Consider the following 22,651-nt stretch of genomic DNA (forward strand, 5'->3'; position numbering starts at 1 on the left):
TGTAGTGTAGATGCTCAGTGAAGCGGTCTCCCAGTCTACGTCAGGTCTTGCTGACATACAGAAAGCCACACTAGGAACCATGGGTGCAGTATATGCCCCCAACAGATTCAAAGATAAAGTGTCACCTCACCTGGAAGGATGGTTTGGGGCCCTGGGTGGTAGTGAGGGATGAGGTGTAGGGGCATGTGTGGCACTTGTTCCAATTGCAAGGATAAGTACCTGGAGGGAGATCAGTGGGGAGGGACGAAAGGGCAAGGGAATTGCGTAGGGAGCAATCCTAGTGGAAAGCAGTGGGGGTGAGGGAAAGATGTGCTTGGTGGTGGGATCCTTTTGGAGATGGCAGAATTATGTACTGGACGCAGAGGCTATGGGGTGGGAGGTGAGGACAAGAGGAACCTTGCCCCTGGTAGGGTTGCGGACAGCTTGGGTGAGGGCAGATGAGCATGAAATGGAAGAGGTGCGAGTTAGGGCAGTGTAGATGATACTGCTTCCCCCTCCCCCCCCCCCCCCCCCAACTACTTGTGCTGAACCCAGCCCCAACCTGCCCTTTATATTTAAAGTTCAGTGTTAGCATCTCTAATGAACGCAGGTTTTAAGCAAGAGAAAATCTGCAGATGCTGGAAATCAAAGTAATACAAAATGCTGGGGAACTCAGTAGGCCAGGCAGCATCTATGGAAGAGGTTAAACAATTGATGTTTCAGGCTGAGATTTTTCATCAGGACTGAAAAATAGAGATTAGGTTTTAAGCAATGTGAGAAGAAAACAACAAAAGAAATGTCGGAATTCAGTGTCCAGCAAGAGTGATTAGAAGATCTAGTGCAAAGCAGAGTGATAATGGGGTCCTAAAGACAATAAAAGATGGCTGTAGAGGTGGTGCAAATAAGAATAGCTGTACCATTTTCTAAAGCTGTTAAATATAGTTCTGAGCTTTAAAAGCTTTACAGTATTTTATAGTATAGTGGAGGAATTATAAATGGAGCATAATTCAGGTAAATGTTACATTGAGTTGTTGCATTTTGGGAAGAGGAATGAAGGTAGAACTTTCACAGTAAAAGGTAAGACCCCAGGGAGTGATGTAGAACAAACAGATCAAAGAGAACAAACACATAGTTCCCTGAAAATGATGTAATTGCTACTACAAGGGTTGTGAAGAGGCTTTTGGCTCTCTGGCCTTGATCACTCGGGGCAGTGAGTATAGAAGTTGGGATGTTGCATTGTATTAGATGTTGATGAGGCCACATCTGGAATATTCTCCACAACTTCTGCCATCTTCAATGGGACGCCATCACCAAACATATCTTTACCTCCACACACCCCCTCCACTCTCTTCCTTCCACGGGGATCACTCGCTCTGTGATAACTTTGTCCACTTGCTCCTCCCCACCAATCTCCCTCCTGGCACTTACCTCTGCAAGTGGTGATACCTGGCCATTCACCTCCATTCAGGGGCCCAGGCAGTCCTTTCAGGTGAGGCAACACTTCTCTTGCAAATATTTTGGGGACACTTACTGTATTTGCTGTCCCTCCCCCTTCCCTCATCTTCAATTTCCCACTCAGGTCCCCCTCTTAATTTTTGTCTTGTCACCTGCTTATCACCTCCCCCTGGTGTTCCTCTTTCTTTCTCCCATGGTCCACTCTCTTGTCCTATCAGATTCCTCCTCCAGCCCTTCTGGTAAGATGGCAGTGCATTCAATTGCAGCGACTGCTATGGGCTCAACCAAAGGTGGTGGTGTCCTTTTTAAACAATTTTGGCGATTGCAAGATCCTGCTGGACTATTAGAACTTAAAAGTACTGCAGGTCTACACCATCAGCAAGTTGCTCGTTGGCAGAGAAGCTGAAGGAGCTGGACTTGGTGCAACTCGTGTCACTGCCTGTGTCAAAGAAGCGTCGTGGAGTTGGTGTGTGAATGCGGTGTACAGTCTTAACAGCAAGTGATCATCTTGGTCATTTTTGTTGTGATTGCAAAATCCTGTTGGGCATTGTAAATGTGGAATACTGTGTTCGATTCACTGATTTATTGCCGGCGGGTGGAGGGTTGACAGTGGTGCTCCATGGCCTTAGTCATAGTGGAGACTTGGCCTCAAATTTTGTTGTTGCTTGTTTACAGTCTTGGAGTCTGCGCTCCACCGCAGACCGTGTTGTACAGTGTCCGAGTCAGTGGAATCTTGTAAGATGATGCTAGTGATCATTGGCAACTTCCTGCGGGCTGCAGAAAATTGTTCCAGATTTCCCCTTAAATGTACTTTTTACTTTTGCTGCAATTTGTAGAATGTAAATTTCCTCTGAACAATAGACTTTTGAAGCAGGTCAATGATCTTCAGATCTTATGATTGATGAAAGAACGCGGAGCAGTCAAGCGTGGTGCCTTTAGGGATCATCGCCATGGCTGTAAGCTCTGCAGGAAAGGGGAGGGGGCATCCAGCCAGGCCGCCCCGATCCAGCAGCATGTTGGCGAGTGTGCAGCCATTAATAAAATTGACTATCTGAGAGCAGGACTACTGTATCAGAGTTAGATGAGGCAGATCTCGATTGTTTGTTGTATCAAGACTTGGTTATGTGCGGACATGAAAGATGCACCAGTCAGACCGTAAGGATTTACAATTTTCAGAATGGATCAAACTGGAGATTCTGGAGGTGGCTTATGTTTTGTGCTCAATTCTCATTGGTGCTCCAACATGGCGATTATATTGAACTTGTGTTTCCCCTGACTTGGAACACCTGTCAATCAATTGTAGATCATTCTATTTGCCTCGTGAGTTCTCATCTGTCATCTGTGAACCTGACCACAGTTTATATACCACCAGTGTCCCACTATAAGCAAGCACTCAGGACACTGCACAGTGTCGTCTGTGGACAAGAAACAACCCATCCCAACACATTTCAAGTTATAGACAGAAACTTCAACCAGGCCTTTTAGAAGAAAACCCTGCCCAATTATCATCAGTAACTCCAGAGATCCCAACATACTGAATCATTGCTACACTATGATGAGGATTGCTTATTGTTCCTTGCCTAGACCACATTTTGGTAAATTGGACCACTTGGTTGTCCTCCTGTCACATGTGTATAGGCAGAGCCTAAAAAGCAAGGCTCCAGAGACTAGGACAACTAAGAGGTGGTCATGGGATGTGGAGGAACGGTTACAGGATTGTCTAGAGTCAATGGACTGGGCTGTGTTCAAGCACTCATCTGAGGACCTACACTGGGGTTGCAATAGACTTTACTGAAACAGCTGTAGATAAGTTTGTCCCCATGAAGTTGTTCAGAGTCTTCCTCAATCAGAGACCCTGGAGCGGGGGTCGGCAACCCGCGGCTCCGGAGCCACATGTGGCTCTTTTACGTCTGTGCTGCGGCTCCCTGTTGCTTTGGGAAATAATTGGTTGTGGCGACCCTTTTCCTGGCACATCCGAACCGACTCACAATTAGATAGCCTACGGGGGGGGACGTCACGTGATGACGTAGGATCGAGACGCTGGAATCCAGCCCTCCCGTAAAAAAGTTAATAAATTAATGTCTAAGTGAAGAAAAGTTAATTAATACTTTTTTAAGGTTACTTATAAACTATTCCGGATTGTTTTAAGCTATGCCTCATAAACAGGGGACGAAGAAAACTGCTACCGCGAAGACCGCTCAAGTTGGAACAGAATCAAGGCCTACTTCTACCGAAGAACCGCGGACTCAGGTACAACACACCACCGGTGAAACAGAAAAGGAGACTGCGGCAGCATCGGCCATTTCTAAAGGGAAAGATCAACGAGAACTGCGCAAGCGTAAAGGAACGAGCATGCGCAAAAGAGAACAACCAGAACTACAAATCCCAGCAACGACTGAAACCGACAGTGAAAGTGAGTCTGAGAGAGAGGCGGACTCTCTGGAAAAATCAGATGAAGATGGAGAAGACGAAAGTTCCTCTGAAAGTACAAAAAAGACTTTGAGGCAAATAATGCATAAATTAAAGGCATTAAAAGTAATTAAAAGTAACCAAAAAGTAATGACAGAAAAAATAACAAATATGGAGGCTATGTTTGATAAAATGACAAAGAAACAGGAAAAAATGGAAAAGAAAATTATAGATTTGGACGTCAGAATGGAAGAAATGGAGGGAAGAATGAAGAGGATGGAAGATGATAATGATGCCTGGACATCAGAAAGAAAACAACTCGTGGGAAAAATTGATAAACTTGAAAATTTTAGTAGACGCAATAATATTAAAATTGTTGGACTTAAAGAAGGTACCGAAGGAGAAGACCCAATAAATTTTTTTCAAAAGTGGATTCCTGAAAAATTGGAAATGGGAGAAGAAGCTGTAATTGAGATTGAAAGGGTGCACAGAGCTTTAAGACCAAGATCTCAAGATGATCAAAATCCGCGATCAATTTTGATAAGATGTTTAAGATACCAGGATAAAGAAAAGATTTTGAGGGCGGCTGCCCAGGGTGCTAAAAGAAGAAAAGGTCCGTTGATGATAGCTGAGAAACCAGTTCTTTTTTATCCTGATATAAGTTATAACCTTTTGAAGAGAAAGAAGGAATTTAATCCAGCTAAAAAGGTTTTGTGGGAAAAAGGTTATAATTTTTCAATGCGTCACCCAGCAACACTGATAATTTTTTTGGAGGAAGGAAAAAGATTTTTTTCTGATTATCAAGATGCGGAGCTGTTTGCACAAAGACTTCCATCTATTCGTTGATTAAAAGCGGAGATTTCTAAATGTAATGGTTAAAGACGAAGACAGAGAAAGTAAATGGAACTGATGGACATTTAAGGGCGATATAAGGGAGAAAAGTAATATTTTAGAAATATTAATTGAGAATAGTATTTTTTTTTATATATATTTTTCATGTTGCGGGGGGGCTGGGGAGCTTTGAATCGGTTACTGCGGGATTCACGTGTGTAATCATGGCGATTGCCATGACCCGTACAATAGAGGGGGGTAATGTTGTGTTTCTTTTTTTTCACAACATTAGTAGGGGGGTATTTTGTTTTTTTCTTTATTTTCTATTTTTCTTCTATTCTTTTGCCTGGATGATTGGTGGGGACACACATAGCAACATGGAGACTTCTAAAAAGATTTCCCAGGATATAATGAGAGTTGAAAGATTAGGTATTATTATAGATTGGAGTAACATAAATAAAAATAATGACTAATTTATTGAATTTTTTAAGTTTTAATGTTAATGGGCTTAATGGACCAATAAAAAGAAAAAGAATTTTAACATACATTAAAAAAATGAAAATAGATATAGCTTTCTTACAAGAAACTCATTTAACGGATATAGAACATCAGAAATTAAAAAGAGACTGGGTTGGAAATGTTATTGCAGCTTCATTTAACTCAAAGGCAAGAGGAGTTGCAATTTTGGTTAATAAAAATTTACCAATTAAAATACAAAATGTATTAATTGATTCGGCAGGAAGATATTTAATTATACATTGTCAAATTTTTTCAGAACTATGGACTCTTATGAATATTTATGCACCAAATGAAAATGATGTAAAATTTATACAGGAGGTTTTTTTGAATTTGGCTAATGCACATGATAAAATATTAATAGGTGGAGATTTTAATTTTTGTTTAGATCCAGTTTTAGATAGATCAACAAAGGCTATTACAAAATCAAAAGTAGCAAAATGAACTCTATCATTGATGAAAGATCTAAATTTGATTGATATATGGAGAAGAATCAATCCAAAAGAAAGGGATTATTCATTTTATTCAAATAGACATAAAACATATTCAAGGATAGATTTTTTCCTGTTATCAACAAATATTCAAGATAGAGTGAAAAACATGGAATATAAAGCAAGAATATTGTCTGATCACTCTCCTTTAATAATGACAATGATAATGACAGATAAAGAGGAATCAATTTATAGATGGAGATTTAATTCAATTTTACTAAAACGTCAAGATTTTTGTGATTTTATGAAAAAACAGATTCAGTTCTTTTTAGATACAAATTTACATTCAGTTGATGATAAATTTATATTGTGGGAAGCAATGAAAGCATATTTGAGAGGTCAGATAATAAGTTATACTTCTAAAATTAAGAAGGAATATATGACAGAAATAGATCAATTGGAAAAGGAGATTATAAAATTAGAAAAAGAATCTCAAAGAAATATGACAGAAGAAAAACGAAGACAACTTATTAATAAGAAGTTAAAATATAATACACTCCAGACATATCGAACAGAAAAAGCAATTATGAGAACTAAACAGAGATATTATGAATTAGGTGAAAGATCACATAAAGTTCTTGCATGGCAGTTAAAAACAGATCAGATTTCTAAAACAATAAATGCAATTCGAACAAAAGTGAATGAAATTACTTATAAACCTCTAGAAATTAATGAGGCTTTTAAGAATTTTTATTCTGAGTTGTATAAATCAGAATCAAAGAATGACGATGTTAAGATAGAAGAATTTTTATCACAAATAACTCTTCCAAAATTAAATACAGAAGAACAGAAGGGATTAGGTATGTCTTTTACAATGAAAGAAGTTGAAGAAGCTTTGGGATCACTTCAAAGTAATAAATCTCCAGGAGAAGATGGTTTTCCACCTGAATTTTATAAAAAGTTTAAAGATTTATTAATTCCTCCTTTTATGGAGTTAATATATCAGGCGGAAAGAACGCATAAACTTCCAGAATCTTTTTCAACAGCTATTTTAATAGTATTGCCAAAAAAAGACAGAGACCTTTTAAAACCAGCATCATATAGACCTATTTCTTTATTAAACACTGATTATAAAATAATAGCAAAAATCTTATCTAATAGATTATCTAAATGCTTACCAAAATTAGTGCATATGGATCAAACAGGATTTATCAAAAATAGACAATCGGCAGATAATGTAACTCGGTTATTTAGTATAATCCATTTAGCACAAAAGAGGGAGGAAATGAGTGTGGCGGTTGCTTTAGATGCAGAGAAAGCATTTGATAGATTGGAATGGGATTTTTTATTTAAGGTATTGGAAAAATATGGATTAGGAACATCATTTATAAAATGGATTAAAACCTTAAATACTAATCCCAAAGCTAAAGTAGTGACAAATGGTCAAATTTCAACATCATTTCAGTTAACAAGATCAACTCGGCAAGGTTGCCCACTATCACCTGCTTTGTTTGTGTTGGCAATAGAACCACTAGCTGAATTAACTAGAATGGACCCAGATATTAAGGGTTTCAGAGTTAATCAGGAAGAATACAAGATTAACTTATTTGCTGATGATGTTCTAATTTATTTAACAGATCCATTACATTCACTACGCAAATTATCTTATAGACTAGAAGAATATGGGAAAATATCGGGTTATAAAATAAATTGGGATAAAAGTGAAATTTTGCCTCTTACTAAAGGAGATTATAATCAATGTCGATTAATAACTCAATTTAGATGGCCAGCAAATGGTATAAAATATTTAGGTATAAGAGTTGATAATGATATAAAAAACTTATACAAATTAAATTACTTACCACTTTTGAAAAAAATTCAGGAAGATCTTGAAAAATGGATGGCATTACCAATAACATTAGTAGGTAGAGTAAATACTATAAAAATGAATATATTCCCTAGATTACAATATTTATTTCAATCATTACCAATACAATTACCCCAGAAGTTTTTTCAAGAGTTAAATAAATATCTGAGGAAATTCCTCTGGAAAGGTAAGATGTCCAGAATATCGTTGGAAAAATTGACATGGAAATTTGATCTAGGAGGATTACAACTTCCAAATTTTAAGAATTATTATAAAGCAAATCAACTTAGATTTATTGCATCTTTTTTTGAGAAAGATAAACCGGCATGGATTAGAATAGAATTAGACAAAATAGGAGAAAATGTACCAGAAGATTTTATATACAGATAGCCTACGGGGGTTTGCGAGCACAGAGCTTTGGAGCCTCTGCGCCATGGGGGGCAGGTTGAGGGAGGCTTAAAAGTGAGGCTGAAGATTTCGAATAAAGTTTTTTCCTTCGACTGCAGTTACCAACTCCGTGTCGTAATTTTAGCGCTGCGTGTAGCACACCGCTACATGGTCAGTATTTAATTAAAATGTATTTTATGTTAGTTTGTTAGTTTTTGAAATGTAAATCTAAATTTGAAGATTATGGTGATCTTGTACAATCTAAATAAGACGTTGTGGCGACCCATTTCCTGACACATCCGAACCGGCTCACAATTAGCCAGCGTTCAGGCTAAGGGAGATAGCCTACGGGGGTTTGTGAGTACGTGTCTTTTGCAGCATCCGCGCCCATGGGGGGCGGGTTGAGGGAGGCTTAAAAGCAAGGCTGTTTAGTTCGAATAAAGCTATCTTTGACTGCAGTTTACTGACTGCGTGTAGCACACCGCTACAACGTGTTTTTATCGCTGGCTGTCCAGAGGGGAGGTGCTGAAACGCTTTGTCGTGTGTCTGGAAGAAGTGAAAACTTTCCTGGGCAGCAAAGGGCTCACCTTTCCTGAGCTGGAACAGCCAGAGTGGCTGGAAAAGCTACACTTCATGGTAGACATGACAGCGCACCTGAACACGCTGAACACAGCTCTTCAACGGGGTAAGGACGTACAGCCCTGCACATGTTGGAGGATGTTTTGGCATTTGAGTGCAAGTTGACGTTGCTTGCCAGAGATTTACAGAAAGGCACATTGTCTCACTTCCCCAATTTGAGAGAGTTCAAACAAGGTCACGACATGATAAATTCGGAGTATTTACATTCTGCAAACATCGTTTGGGAAACGCTTCTGTGAGTTCAGAGAGGAAAAAAACACATTATCCTTCCCGGTCACTCCCCTAAGCATCGATCCATCCCTACTGAATACGACTGCATTGTCAGGTGTGAGTCAACCTGAACAAGTATGATAAATATTTTAATTGCCTATTATTTTACGTATATTCATATGTTTTCATTGTTCAGTGAAATAGTCCTTTTATTTTTCAGGTTGACAGCTGGCTGACGTTATTTTTGGTTTGCTGCTGGCGGCAAATTTAAGTTTGGCGTTTTTCATAAATACAAGAAGGACTGAAATAGACATTGAGTATTTTACTTAAAAGTAACCTTCAACCCAACGTCTTTTTTTCAGAGTTCAAAATGTTTTTGTTGCATGCAGAAATGTAATTTCGTTTTCTCTGCAGGAGTTCATCAATTTCATAAATGCAACACATTATAGTTTGTTTATACATAGCATAAAGGCAAAACAAAACGTTGTATGCAGTGTTATTTCATTTTAAATGTCAAACGGGTTTTGCGGCTCCCAGTGTTTTCTTTTCTGTGGGAAACGGGTCCAAATGGCTCTTTCAGTGGTAAAGGTTGCTGACCCCTGCCCTGGAGGAACAATGAAATTCAAAATCTTCCGAGGGCCTGATCAGAGGCATTCAGGTCTGGAGGAGTAAGCTCCAGAAAGCTGTCTCTTGGGTGAAGTGGAGATTCTGGACTGAACTGGTATCAACAAGAGATGCTAGACAGCTGTGGCAGGGTTTGAATACTATAAACCAACAAAGTTAAATCAAGTGACATGGGGGATAGCAGGGCTCTGCTTCCGGGTGAGCTCAATGTCTTCTATGCTGGCTTTGACTGTCAGAACTGGGAGGAACCATCGTGACCCCTACTTAAGACCATAAGATACAGGTGAAGAATTAGGCTATTTGGCTCATCGAGTCAGCTCTGCCATTTCATAATGGCTGATCCACTTTTTCCTCTCAGCCCAATCTCCTGCTTTCTTCCAGTATACCTTCATGCCCTGACCAATCAAGAATCTATCAACCTCTGCTTTAAATATGCATAAAGACTTGGCCTCCACAGCTGCTTGTGGCAAAGAATTCCACAGATCCATCACCCTGTGGCCAAAATTGTTCCTCCTCATCTTTATTCTGAAAGGACACCCCTCTATTCTGAGGTTGTGTCCTCTGGTCTTAGACTCTCCCATCAGGGGAAACATCCTTTCCACATCCACTCTTATCAAGGCCTTTCACCATTTGATAAGTTTCATTCTTCTGAATTCTAGTGATTAAAGGCCCAGAGCCATCAAATGTTCTTCATGTGACAAGCATTCAATCCTGGAATCATTTTCATGAAACTTTGTTTGAACCCTCTCCAGTTTTAGCACATTCTTTCTAAGATTAGGGGCCAAAACCTGCTCATAATACTCCAAGTGAGGCCTCACCAGTGCTTTATAATGTTTTAGTATTACATCCGTGCTTTTAGATTCTCTTGAAATGAATACAAACATTGCTTTTGCCTTCCTCACCACAGACTCAACCTGCAAATTAACCTTTAGGGAATAGAAACATAGAAAATAGGTTCAGGAGTAGGCCATTCAGCCCTTCGAGCCTGCACCGCCATTCAGTCCGATCATGGCTGATCATCCAACTCAGAACCCTGTACCTGCTTTCGCTCCATACCCCCGATCCCTTTAGCCACAAGGGCCATATCTACCTTCCTCTTAAATATAGCCAATGAACCGGCCTCAACTGTTTCCTGTGGCAGAGAATTCCACAGATTCACCACTCTCTGTGTGAAGAAGTTTTTCCTCATCTCGGTCCTAAAAGGCTTCCCTTTTATCCTTAAACTGTGACCCCTCGTTCTGGACTTCCCCAACATCAGAAACAATCTTCCTGCATCTAGCCTGTTCAATCCCTTTAGAATTTTATACGTTTCAATAAGATTCCCCCTCAATCTTCTAAATTCCACTGAGTATAAGCCTAGTCGATCCAGTCTTTATTCATATGAAAGTCCTGCCATCCCAGGAATCAATCTGGTGAACCTTCTCTGTACTCCCTCTATGGCAAGAATGTCTTCCCTAAGATTAGGGGACCAAAACTGCACACAATATTCTAGGTGCGGTCTCACCAAGGCACAATTTTCTAGGTGCGGTCTCACCAAGTCTAGCATAAGGACTCGCAAGTCCCTTTGCTTCTCAGTTTTTTTTTGCATTTTTTTCACTATTTAGAAAGTAGTGAATTCTTTAATTTCAAACAAAACAAATGAGAAAATCTGCAGTTGCTGAAAATCCAAGCCCCACACAAAGTGCTGGAGGAACTCAGCAGGGCCAGGCAGCATCTATGGAAAAAAGTACAGTCCATGATTCAGACTGAACCATTGACTGTATGTTTTTCCATAGATGCTGCCTGACCCTGCTGAGTTCCTCCAGCATTTTGTGTGTATTGCTCACTCCTTTCATTTCTTCTACCAAAGTGCATGGCAATACACTTCCCAACACTGTATTCCATCTGCCATTTCTTTGCCCATTCTCCTAATCTAAGTCCTTCTGTAGCTTCTTTACCTCCTCAAAACTACCTGCCCCTCCACCAATCTTGATATCATCTGCAGACTTTGCAACAAAGCCATCAATTCCATCTTCCAAATCATTGACATATAACATATGATGATCCTTCGGTCTCAGTATCCGAAGCTGATGTGCAAGCTGTTTTCAGGAGGGTGAATCCAAGGAAAGCATCCAGACCGACGGGGTACCTGGCTGAGTACTGAGCTGGCTGGTGTGTTCACTGATATCTTCAACTTCTGGCTTTGGCAGTGTGTGGTACCTACCTGTTTCAAACAGGCCCAAGAAGAGCGCGGTGACTTGCCTCAATGACTATCGCCCCATTGTATTTACATCCACATTGATTGAGTGCCTTGAGAGGCTGGTGATGAAACATATCAGCTTCTGCTTGAGAGGCAATCCACAGCAGATGCCATCTCATTGGCTTGTTACATAACCCTGGAACATCTGGATAGCAAAGTTGCATACATCAGGATGCTCTATAAATTGCTGCTCAACATTTAATACCATCATCCCCTGCAAATTAATCAATATACTCCAAGACTTGGTCCTCAAAACCTTCTTGTGCAATTGGATTCTGGGTTTTCTCACTTGCAGTTCCCAGTCTGTTCGGATTGGCAAATAATCTTGCACGATCTCTATCAGCACAGGTGTACCACGGGGCTGTGTGCTTAGCTCCCTGCTCTACTAGCTTTACACCAATGGTACCTCCAACACCATATTCAGCTTTGCTGTTGCGGGCTAAATCAAAGGTGGTGATGAATCGGCACACAGGAGGGAGATTGAAAATCTGGCTGAGCGGTGTCACAACAGCAATCTCTCATTCAACGTCAGCAAGAACAAGGGACTGATTGGAGACTTCAGGAGAGGGAAACCAGCAGTCCATAAGCCAGTCATCAGAGGATCAGGGATGGCGAGGGGGTCAGTAACTTTAAATTCCTGGCTGTTACTGTCTCAGAGGACCTATCCTGGACCCATCATGTAAATGTCACTGCAAGGAAAGCACGACAGCGCCTCCACTTCCTTAGGAGTCTGCGGAGATTCGGTGTGACATCAAAACTTTGCCAAACTTCTATAGATGTGTAGTGAAGAATGTTTTGCCTGACTGCATCATAGCCTGGCATTGGAACACCAGTGCCTTTGAATGGAAAATCTTACAAAGATAGTGGATTCGGCCCAGTAGATCACAGGTAAAGTGCTCCCAATCATTGAGCACATCTACGTGAAATGCCATTGGAGGAAAGCAGCATCTTATCATTCAGGATCCTGTTCATCCAGGCCAAGCTCTTTTCCTACTGCTACCATTGTGCAGAAGGTACAAGAGCCTCAGGTTTAAGAACTGTTACTACCTCTCAACCTCTTGAACGAAAGGGGAGATGTTCACACCACCAGTGATCTCACTTTGAGGACACTTTATCATGTTATTTCATGTTCTCATTGTTGACTGCTATTTATTTTCTGTTTGCATTTGCAGTTTGTTGACTTTACACTCTACGTTCATCAATACTGTTATAGTTACTATTCTATAGATTTGCTCGCTATGCCGGCAGGAAAAAGAATCCCAGGGTCATATGTAGTGACGGAGATGTTTAATATGTCATTAGAAACGGGGATTGTGCCGGAGGATTGGCGTATTGCTCATGTGGTTCCATTGTTTAAAAAGGGTTCTAGAAGGAAGCCTAGCAATTATTGACCTATCAGTTTGACATCAGTGGTGGGTAAATTAATGGAAAGTATTCTTAGAGATAGTATTTATAATTATCTGGATAGACAGGATCTGATTAGAAGTAGCCAGCATGGATTTGTGCGTGGAAGGTCATGTTTGACTAACCTTATTGAATTTTTTGAAGAAGTTACGAGGAATGTTGACGAGGGTAAGTCAGTGGATGTAGTCTATATGGACTTCAGCAAAGCCTTTGACAAAGTTCCACATGGAAGGTTAGTTAAGAAGGTTCAGTCATTAGGTATTAATGCTGGAGTAATAAAATGGATTCAACAGTGGCTAGATGGGAGATGCCAGAGAGTAGTGGTGGATAATTGTTTATCGGAATGGAGGCCGGTGACTAGCTGGGTGCCTCAGGGATCTGTTTTGGGCCCAAAGTTGTTTGTAATATACATAAATGATCTGGATGATGGTGTGGTAAATTGGATTAGTAAGTATGCCGATGATAGGAGGATAGGATGATAAGGTAGGAGGTGTTGTGGATAATGAGGTGGATTTTCAAAGCTTGCAGGGAGATTTATGCCGGTTAGAAGAATGGGCTGAATGTTGGCAGATGGAGTTTAATGCTGAGAAGTGTGAGGTTCTACATTTTGGCAGGAATAATCCAAATAGAACATACAGAGTAAATGGTAGGGCATTGAGGAATGCAGAGGAACAGAGAGATCTTGGAATAACTGTGCATAGTTCCCTGAAAGTGGAGTCTCATGTAGATAGGGTGGTGAAGAGGGCTTTTGGAACGCTGGCCTTTATAAATCAAAGCATTGAGTACAGAAGTTGGGATGTAATGCTAAAGTTGTACAAGGCATTGGTAAGGCCAAATTTGGAATATTGTGTGCAGTTCTGGTCATCGAATTATAGGAAAGATATCAAATTAGAGTGCAGAGACGATTTACTAGGATGTTACCTGGGTTTCAGCAATTAAGTTACAGAGAAAGGTTGAACAAGTTAGGTCTCTATTCATTGGAGCGTAGAAGGTTGAGGGGGGATTTGATCGAGGTATTTAAAATTTTGAGAGGGATAGATAGAGTTGACTTGAACAGGCTGTTTCCATTGAGAGTAGGGGAGATTCAAACTAGAGGACATGATTTGAGAGTTAGGGGGCAGAGGTTTAAGGGAAACACGAGGGGGTATTTCTTTACTCAAAGAGTGATAGCTGTGTGGAATGAGCTTCCTGTAGAAGTAGTAGAGGCCAGTTCAGTTGTGTCATTTAAGGTAAAATTGGATAGGTATATGGACAGGAAAGGAGTGGAGGGTTATGGGCTGAGTGCGGGTAGGTGGGACTAGGTGAGATTAAGGGTTTGGCACGGACTAGGAGGGCCAAGATGGCTTGTTTCCGTGCTGTGATTGTTATATGTTGTACTCTGATAATAAAACTTCGAACTTTGCTGCCCCCCAGTGTTCGCTCAGCAGAAGACAAGCTGTATTATGGTTGACTGCAGATTTCAGCAATGTTTATTGATGGACTCGGGGTCTTGAAATATATTTTCTTCAGTGTGCCTCTGTTTTACTGATATCTTGTATATGCCTTGTGCAGCGTGTGACTGTTCATTTTGCACCTTGGCCCTGGAGTAATGCTGTTTCGTTTGACTGTAGTCATGGGTATTCGTGTATGGTTGAATGACACTTCAACTTGTCCACCTACACCCCTCAGCTTTTTACTTCATCCCATTCCCCCTACCTCATTTTGACTTTCTCCCTTTTCCTTTCCCATCCCAATGAAACATTGGCTGTGTATTCACTTTCAGAGATGCTTCCTGATCTGCTGAGTTCCTCCAGCATTTTGTTTGCATTGCTCTGAGTTTCCAGTAACTGCAGAATCTCTTGTGCTTTGGATTATTGTATTCAGTTTTGGTTGCCCTCCTATAGGAAGGAATTCTATTAGCCTGGGAGGAATGGAGAGCAGATTTACAAAGATGTTCGTGGGACTCAAGGGACTAAGTTTTGGAGAGAGGTTGAGTAGATTGGGACTTCTTTATGGAAGTGTAAGAGAATGAGGGGTATATAAAATTGTGGGGCATAGTTAGGGTTTGGAAAAAGTAAGAACCTAGAGGTCATAAGTTTAAGGTGAGAAAGGACAGTTTTTTAAGGAATGTGGGACAACTTTTTCCACCAGAGTGGTGAGCATATGAAATGAAGAAGTGATGGAGGCAGGTACTTTAACAGTATTTAAAAGGTACTTGGACAGGTACATGGATAGGAAAGATTTAAAGGGATATAGGTCAAATGCAGGCAAATTGGACTGGCTTAAATGGGAATCTTAGTTGGCATGGACCAGTTAGGCAAAGGGGCCTGTTTCCATGCTCTTAATGACGAGAGGTTAGAAACTGGAATGCCTGTTTTTGAATGCTGTGCATGAAACTGAAAAGCCAAGTGTTTCATGCACGTTGTGCCAGGTTCACACTATTTGTGTTGTTCTATGCAAGCAAGTGGGATGCTAGGGCAATTTTGCCATGATTTTCAGATGGATCTGTGTAGGCCGTGTATCCTTGCCAACATCAGTAAGAAGAGTGTCGGGGCAGAGCTCAGAGGCGGAGTGATGAGGAGAATTGGTTGCAGGTAGTTGGAAGTTTTGGGTGACACTTGAAGGACTGAATAGAGCCTTTTCATCTGATTAAGTTTAAATGTGTTTCAAACTTGTGCATTTCTGATTAAAAGTAATTAATTTCTGTTTTCTCTAGGTCTTCCTGGTGTGTCTGGTAATATGATGAAGAAGAAAAGTAATCACAGGTGTGTCTGAAGGAATAGCAGTTATGAACTGAGTTAGGTCATCCTAAAATCATCAGTCTCGTGGACTGTTGGGGTTGAAGCTGGCAGGCAAATTACATGACCTATATTATGATAACAATTAAAATTCACTTTTTATAAAAATTCTATCATAGGAAGAAAAGGAAATTCAGTTGAGTCAAATCATCCATAAGGTAATGAAGCATCCATTTGTTTATTGATTGGCATAGAAACTAGAATCAGAATACTTTCTAAAACAGAGGTACCCAACCATTTTTTAATGTAATGAACCAATATCAAGGAAACATAGGAAACCTACAGCACAATACAGGCCCTTTGGCCCACAAAGTTGTGCCGAACATGTCCCTACCTTAGAAATTACTAGGGTTACCCATAGCCCTCTGTTTTTCTAAGCTCCATGTACCTATCCAAAAGTCTCTTAAAGACCCTATTGTAACTGCCTCCACTACCATTGCTGGCAGCCCATTCCATGCACTCACCACTCTGAGTTTTTTAAAAAACTTACCCCTGACATCTCCTCTGTACCTACTCCTCAGCACCTTAAACCTGTGTCCTTTTGTGACAACAATTTCAGCCCTGGGAAAAAACCTCTTGACTATCCACACAATGAATGCCTCTCATCATCTTATACACCTCTATCAGGTCACCTCTCATCCTCCATTGCTCCATGGAGAAAAGACCGAGTTCACTCAACCTATTCTCATAAGGCATGCTCCCCAATCCAGACAACACCCTTGTAAATCTCCTCTGCACCCTTTCTATGGCTTCCACATCCTTCCTGTAGTGAGGTGACCAGAACTGAGCACAGTACTCCAAGTGGGGTCTGACCAAGACCCTATATAGCTACAACGTTACCTCTGGGCTCCTAAATTCAATTCCATGATTGATGAAGGCCAATACAGCATACGCTGCCTTAATCACAGTGTCAACCTGCACAGCTGCTTTGAGTGTGCTGTGGACTTGGACCCCAAGATCCCTCTGATCCTCCACACTGTCAAGAGTCTTACCATTAATACTATATTCTGTCATCATATTTGACCTAGCAAAATGAACCACTTCACACTTGAACTCCATCTGCAACTTCTCAGCCCAGTTTTGCATCCTATAAGTGTCCCGCTGTAATCTCTGACAGCCCTCTATACTATCCACAACTCCTCCAACCTTTGTGTCATCAGCAGACGTAGTAACCCATCCCTCCACTTCCTCATCCAGGTCATTTATAAAAATCACAAAGAGTAAGGGTCCCAGACCAGATCCCTGAGGCACGCCACTGGTCACCAACCTCCATACAGAATAAAGAGTCTGTGGAGCCCAGTTTGGGAACCCCTGTTCAAAAGCATAGTGTTGGATCTGGACGAAATATTGCCCAGAAGGTCAAGAATGAGTTGTAAATCTTGTGGTTATTGCCATTTTATTAAATGTTCATACCAATGCAATAACAGTAACCATCTCTACTATAAGTAAGAAAGAACAACCAAAGAATGCCCGAATCTTGCCTTGTGGTTATCTTAACACTGAAAACAAGCTCAAACTAGACAGATAAGAAAATTTGTTTGATAAGACAGCTTGATTTTTTTGCTGGTGTGTGACATGGTTGCAGCCAAAGTATCAAAATAGCAGAACCAGCAATATTACAAATCATGGGAAATGCATTGAACGTTTAAGGAGAAATAGGTGTTTATACAAACATCTAAGCAAGCAAGTTAAACTATAAGAAAAATAACAATTTAGACTCTAATCCAACAGTAGGTTGGCACACAACTGAGGTATTGTGTCTAATTCTGGTTATCCCAAATACATTGGGAAGAGTGGGAGAGTTTAGAAAAGATGCAGAAAAGTTGATCTATGGTAGTTGTGGTCTAGATTTGTTTCCCTTGAAGCAAGGAAGACTGAGTGGAAATATAAAATATAAATCACGATGGCTTAGTTAGGATAACTGGAGATGAGCTGTTTCCATTATAGTATAGTTCAAGGGCTAAAAGTAATGAATAATGGGTTAGTGGGAATGTGAAGGAAAACTTTATACAGGATGTGACAGCAATCTAGAACTTTTGCCTGTAAGAGTATTGGGAAATTAAGACAAAGTACTGATAGTGCTTCGCAGTATCTATGGAGACAAAAGCTTGGGTTAATATGTGAGGACTTTGACAAACAGATCCACGTAGCCAGTCCTCTCCTGGTAGCATTTTTCATATCACCATCTCAATTTTTATGGATGGTTTTATCCCAGAAGGATATAACTCTCTGAATATCAAATGCATTCAAGGCAACTACAGTGCAACTCTGTTTTGATAATGTTTGCTCTAGAAAACCATAATTTGCCTCTGTCACTACTGAGGATACTGAAGTGAAATCAGATAATCATGACTGAAGTGGCTAATTGGACAAATGGTTAATTTTTGATTGACATTGAAGATGGCCCCCTTGTATTGTTTGGATTACACTTTTTATACATTGAATTGCTTATAGTCGAATCGACTAACCGGAATATAAGAAACTTATTGGGAGACATTTTAACAATTGTTTCAGAACTTAGGCTGGTGAATTCTGAAATGTTCACCACAGATTCACCTCTTTACATTTTCTTTCAAACTGGAGCTAATCACCCTGAAGGTCAGGAAATGTTTCAGTTGATCTCCAGCTTTCTGTGGTAGCCAGCCTGGCTTCTCATTTCCAAAGGACAGAGGTGGAGATAGGAACAGGCTCAACTGTCCAGTTTCACACCCAGTAACAGAATGTACTGCCAAGACTTGCTGTTTGGATTTCCATGCAAATTTATACTGCAAGGCATTAGAGTGTGTTGGGAGTTATTGGCATGAACAGGAAACAGGATTAATATGTTAGACAAAGGGAGGCAGTGTACTATGTGAGAAAGGATTGTTTTTGAGAAAGCCCAGTCGAATTTTCTTTTCATTGTTTTTCAAGTATTTTTAACTATTCTGTAGTTAAATAAAAAAATCTCTAGTTTAAATATGCATTATCTGCAAATTCGTGACATCCGAAAGTTTTTAAGGTCCCTCTGATTTGAATTATGGGTCTCTATCATATGCTACCATCTTGAAATGGAGGCATTTGTGCTTATCATTTATGGTACGTGGCAAAACATCTGAACAACACTGACTATGCTAGCATGGAAAGAAATTGTAGAATTCTTCCATTCATGTAGAATGTTGGAAAGTCTATAGAAACTAGGAAAGAATGAGTTGGAGCAAACCCCAAGATGGCTATTTGAGGGGCAGCACAGAAAGCTGTTCCATTTTGCGGCGATAGTGATTCAAATCAGGAGATTGCTGAATACAGGACCATGGACTATGTCAGCTGACTTCAGTAAACTTGTTTATGAATGACTTGGAATGTCACACCAAAGGAATTGTCCTGTTTTTGGATCACCTGCGCAAAAAGGTCAAACCATTTTAACAAGGATTGGAAATTAGTGAACATTGAGATTTTCACTTGCTGGTTGGAAAAACATCCACTTCATGAAAATGAGAGGCAAGAAAGTTAGTGAAGTACGTTGATTTACTTGCAAGTGGCTTTGAGAAATGTTCACCAATAGTAAATCTAATAATTTTTTTTTCTATTCTAACTTGTATAATTTTTATTTGTAAAGCATATAGCCCACATAAGGTGCACAAAATGTCATTACTTAATATTGTGACTAACAATAATACTGTTTAATATTATTAGTGATCAATGTTTATAATTAAAATTTATCTGCAATCTAAATATTGTGTATTTGCAAATGATTAGATTGAAAACCTTCCACTATGTGTTCAGGTATTTATGCATTTTGAAAGCTTTTGTATATCAAAAGTTCCATGAAAAGTGGGAATATTTAATATACATTGCTGAAGTGAGTGATTATCCCAATATACCCGATCGCTATGGAAAGAATGCATTACCATATCAGACTGATAGCATTGATAAGTTTATTAGTTTCTGTGTGTGTGTGTGTGTGTGTGGGGTTGTGGTGGAAATTAGGTTGGTGATGCTGCATACCAAAGGGAAAGAAATAAACTACTGCAAATACTAGCAATACAAAGCAAAAGTCGATCAGTCTGGAAATATTATTAATGTTGCCAAATCCTTGAGGCAAATCTGGGCAGCTAGGGTTGCAATGGCCAATACTGGATGACATCTTTTCAAGATGAGTGGAGAAAAATTTAGGGGAGATGCCAGAGGTAGTGTTCTCTCAATCTAGAAATTGGTGGTTGCCTGAATAGCACTGCTGGGGTTGGTGATGGAGGCTGATACAACAGAGACATTGAAAAGACACTTAGGTAGTCAGATGGATCTCAGAAAAATGTAAGGTAATGAATTGTGTAGGAGAGTAGGGTTAGATTGATCATGGAGTAGGTGTATAATACAGGTTGGGACAATATCATGGGCTTGACAGGCCCATACTGTGCTGTACTGTTCTGTGTTCAAGGTGAGAGGACGATGAAATTAATGTTTTGAGTCTCATCTAAAAATCATTTTGTTTCCCTTGGTTGGAATTAATATTCTTACTGGCCAGTAGTGTACTAATCAACTGTTCATCAGTCCTCTAGAGTGAGGCTCCAGACTGCCTTCTATTTTTTTTTATATAGCTTATCGTGAAGGCTGAGAATTTAAATGATTACAGTATTACAACATTTCCATTATAGTGTATGTGTGCCTGATTGACATTGTGATTGCACTAGAAAAGCTTATTGGTATTTTACTTGTGCCTGTATCATATATTTACAAATATGAATAATTTGCCAGGTTACATCTTGCTTTTATAGAGGATAACTATTTTGGAGGAAATGGCTAGTTTGTCTGCATAATCTATATGTATGTTGTTGCTTTTTTTTTGTGTATATGCACTGCAATTTGACCAGCTATCTTATACTAATATTCTGTAAAAGAAAAAAAACAACACAAATGGATTTAATTTTTCCCCCCACTTGTGTTTACATTGCAAACCATTTTTCTGTTGTATAGGAAACATCGTAGCAACGTGGGGCCAAGCAAAACTGTAACTCATTCACGACGAAATATCGTGGGTTGCAGAATTGAACATGGGTGGAAAGAACAAGGCGGAATTACACAATGGAAAGGCACAGTTTTGGATCAGGTTCCAGTAAATCCGGCACTTTACCTTATCAAATATGATGGATTCGACTGTGTATATGGACTTGAACTTCACAAAGATGAGAGGGTGTTAGGATTTCGGGTCCTCCCAGATAGAGTTTGTGAGTGATGATACGATTTCATAATCACTAATGACACTAAATAACATGATCAAGTAACATTTTTACCAGCATAATTCCATCAGTTGCTTAGTATTTTGTACATTTTTTTTTGCTTTTAGCCGCTTCTCGAATCAGTGATGTAGATCTGGCAGAAATGATGATAGGCAAAGCAGTTGAGCACATGTTTGAGAAAGATGATGATGGGGCTAAAGATGAATGGCGGGGAATGGTGCTGGCACGTGCTCCAATCATGAATACGTGGTTTTATATCACCTATGAAAAGGATCCCGTCTTGTACATGTACCAGCTTTTAGAAGACTACAAAGAAGGAGATTTACGAATTATGCCTGACTCAAGTAAGTACCAAGTGAGGCTATTATTTTCTTAAATAATAAGATAAGACAGGACATAGGAGCACAATTAGGCCATCTGGCCCATTGAATCAGCTCCATCATGGCTTGATCCAATTTTCCTCTCAGCCCCAATCTCCTGTCTTCTCCCTGTATCCCTTCATGCCCTGACCAATAAAAAATCTATCAACCTCTGCCTTAAATATAGACAAAGACTTGGCCTCTACAGCTGCCTGTGGCAAAGAATTCCACAGATTCACCACCCTCTGGCTAAAGGAGTTCTTCCTCATCTCCTTTCTGAAAGGCCGCCCCTCTACTCTGAGGCTGTGTCCCTTGGTCTTAGACTCTCCTACTGCAGGAAATATCCTCTCCACATCCACTCTATCAAGGCCTTCCACCATTCAATAGGTTTCAATGAGGTTACCTATCGTTCTTCTGAATTATAGTGAACACAGGCCCAGAGCCATCAAACACTCTTCATATGACAAGCCATTCATTCTTGGAATCATTTTCGTGAACTTCCTTTGAACCTTCTCCAGTTTCAGCACATCCTTTCTAAGATAAGGGGCCCAAAACTGCTCACAATGCTTTAAATGAGGCCTCACTGGTACTTTCAGTATCAACATTACATCCTTGCTTTTATATTCTAGTCCTCTTGAAATGAATGCTAGCATCGCATTTGTCTTCCTTACCACAGATTCAACCTGCAAATCAAACTTTAGGGAATCCTGCACAAGGACTCCCAAGTCCCTTTGCACCTCAGTTTTTATATTTCCTCTCCATTTAGAAAATGGTCAACCTTTTCACTTTTTATTCCAAAGTGTATAACCATACACTTCCCGACACTGTATTCCATCTGCCATTTCTTTGCTCATTCTCCAAATGTCTAAGTACCTTCTGTAGCTTCTCTACTTCCTCAAACTGCCTTCCCCTCCACCTATCTTTATATTGTCTGCAAACTTTGCAACAAAGCCATCAATTCCTTCACCCAAATCAATGACATAAAACGTAAAAAGAATTGGTCCCAACACAGACCACTGTGGAACACCACTAGTTACTGGCAGACAGCCAAAAAAGGGTCTCTTTATTCCCACTCTTTGCCTCCTATCAATCAGCCACCACTTTATCCAAGCTAGAATCTTACCTGTAATACCATGGGCTCGTAGCTTGTTAGGCACCCTCATGTGTGGCACCTTGTCAAAGGCCTTCTGAAAATCCAAGTACACAACATCAACAGATTCCCCTTTGTCTATCCTGCTTGATATTTCTTCAAAGAATTCCAGCAGAATTGTCGGGCAAGATTTTCCCATGCTGACCACAGCTTATTTTATC

General features: G+C 40.1%; 1 protein-coding gene across 5 annotated transcripts in view; it reads left to right on the top strand.

Moving 5' to 3' along the window:
* The window catches only part of LOC132394123 (spindlin-W), a 100,110-nt gene that overhangs the window by 69,007 nt on the left and 8,452 nt on the right, over positions 1–22,651 (top strand). For all 5 annotated transcript variants that reach the window (XM_059969888.1, XM_059969887.1, XM_059969886.1 and 2 more), the window contains 3 exons: positions 15,687–15,735; positions 20,719–20,969; positions 21,089–21,325. In XM_059969888.1, the coding sequence (XP_059825871.1) occupies positions 15,687–15,735; positions 20,719–20,969; positions 21,089–21,325 (537 nt within the window). The remainder of the gene's footprint in view (positions 1–15,686; positions 15,736–20,718; positions 20,970–21,088; positions 21,326–22,651) is intronic.

Source organism: Hypanus sabinus, chromosome 5 (assembly GCF_030144855.1).
Source record: "Hypanus sabinus isolate sHypSab1 chromosome 5, sHypSab1.hap1, whole genome shotgun sequence".
NCBI classification, from domain to species: domain Eukaryota; kingdom Metazoa; phylum Chordata; class Chondrichthyes; order Myliobatiformes; family Dasyatidae; genus Hypanus; species Hypanus sabinus.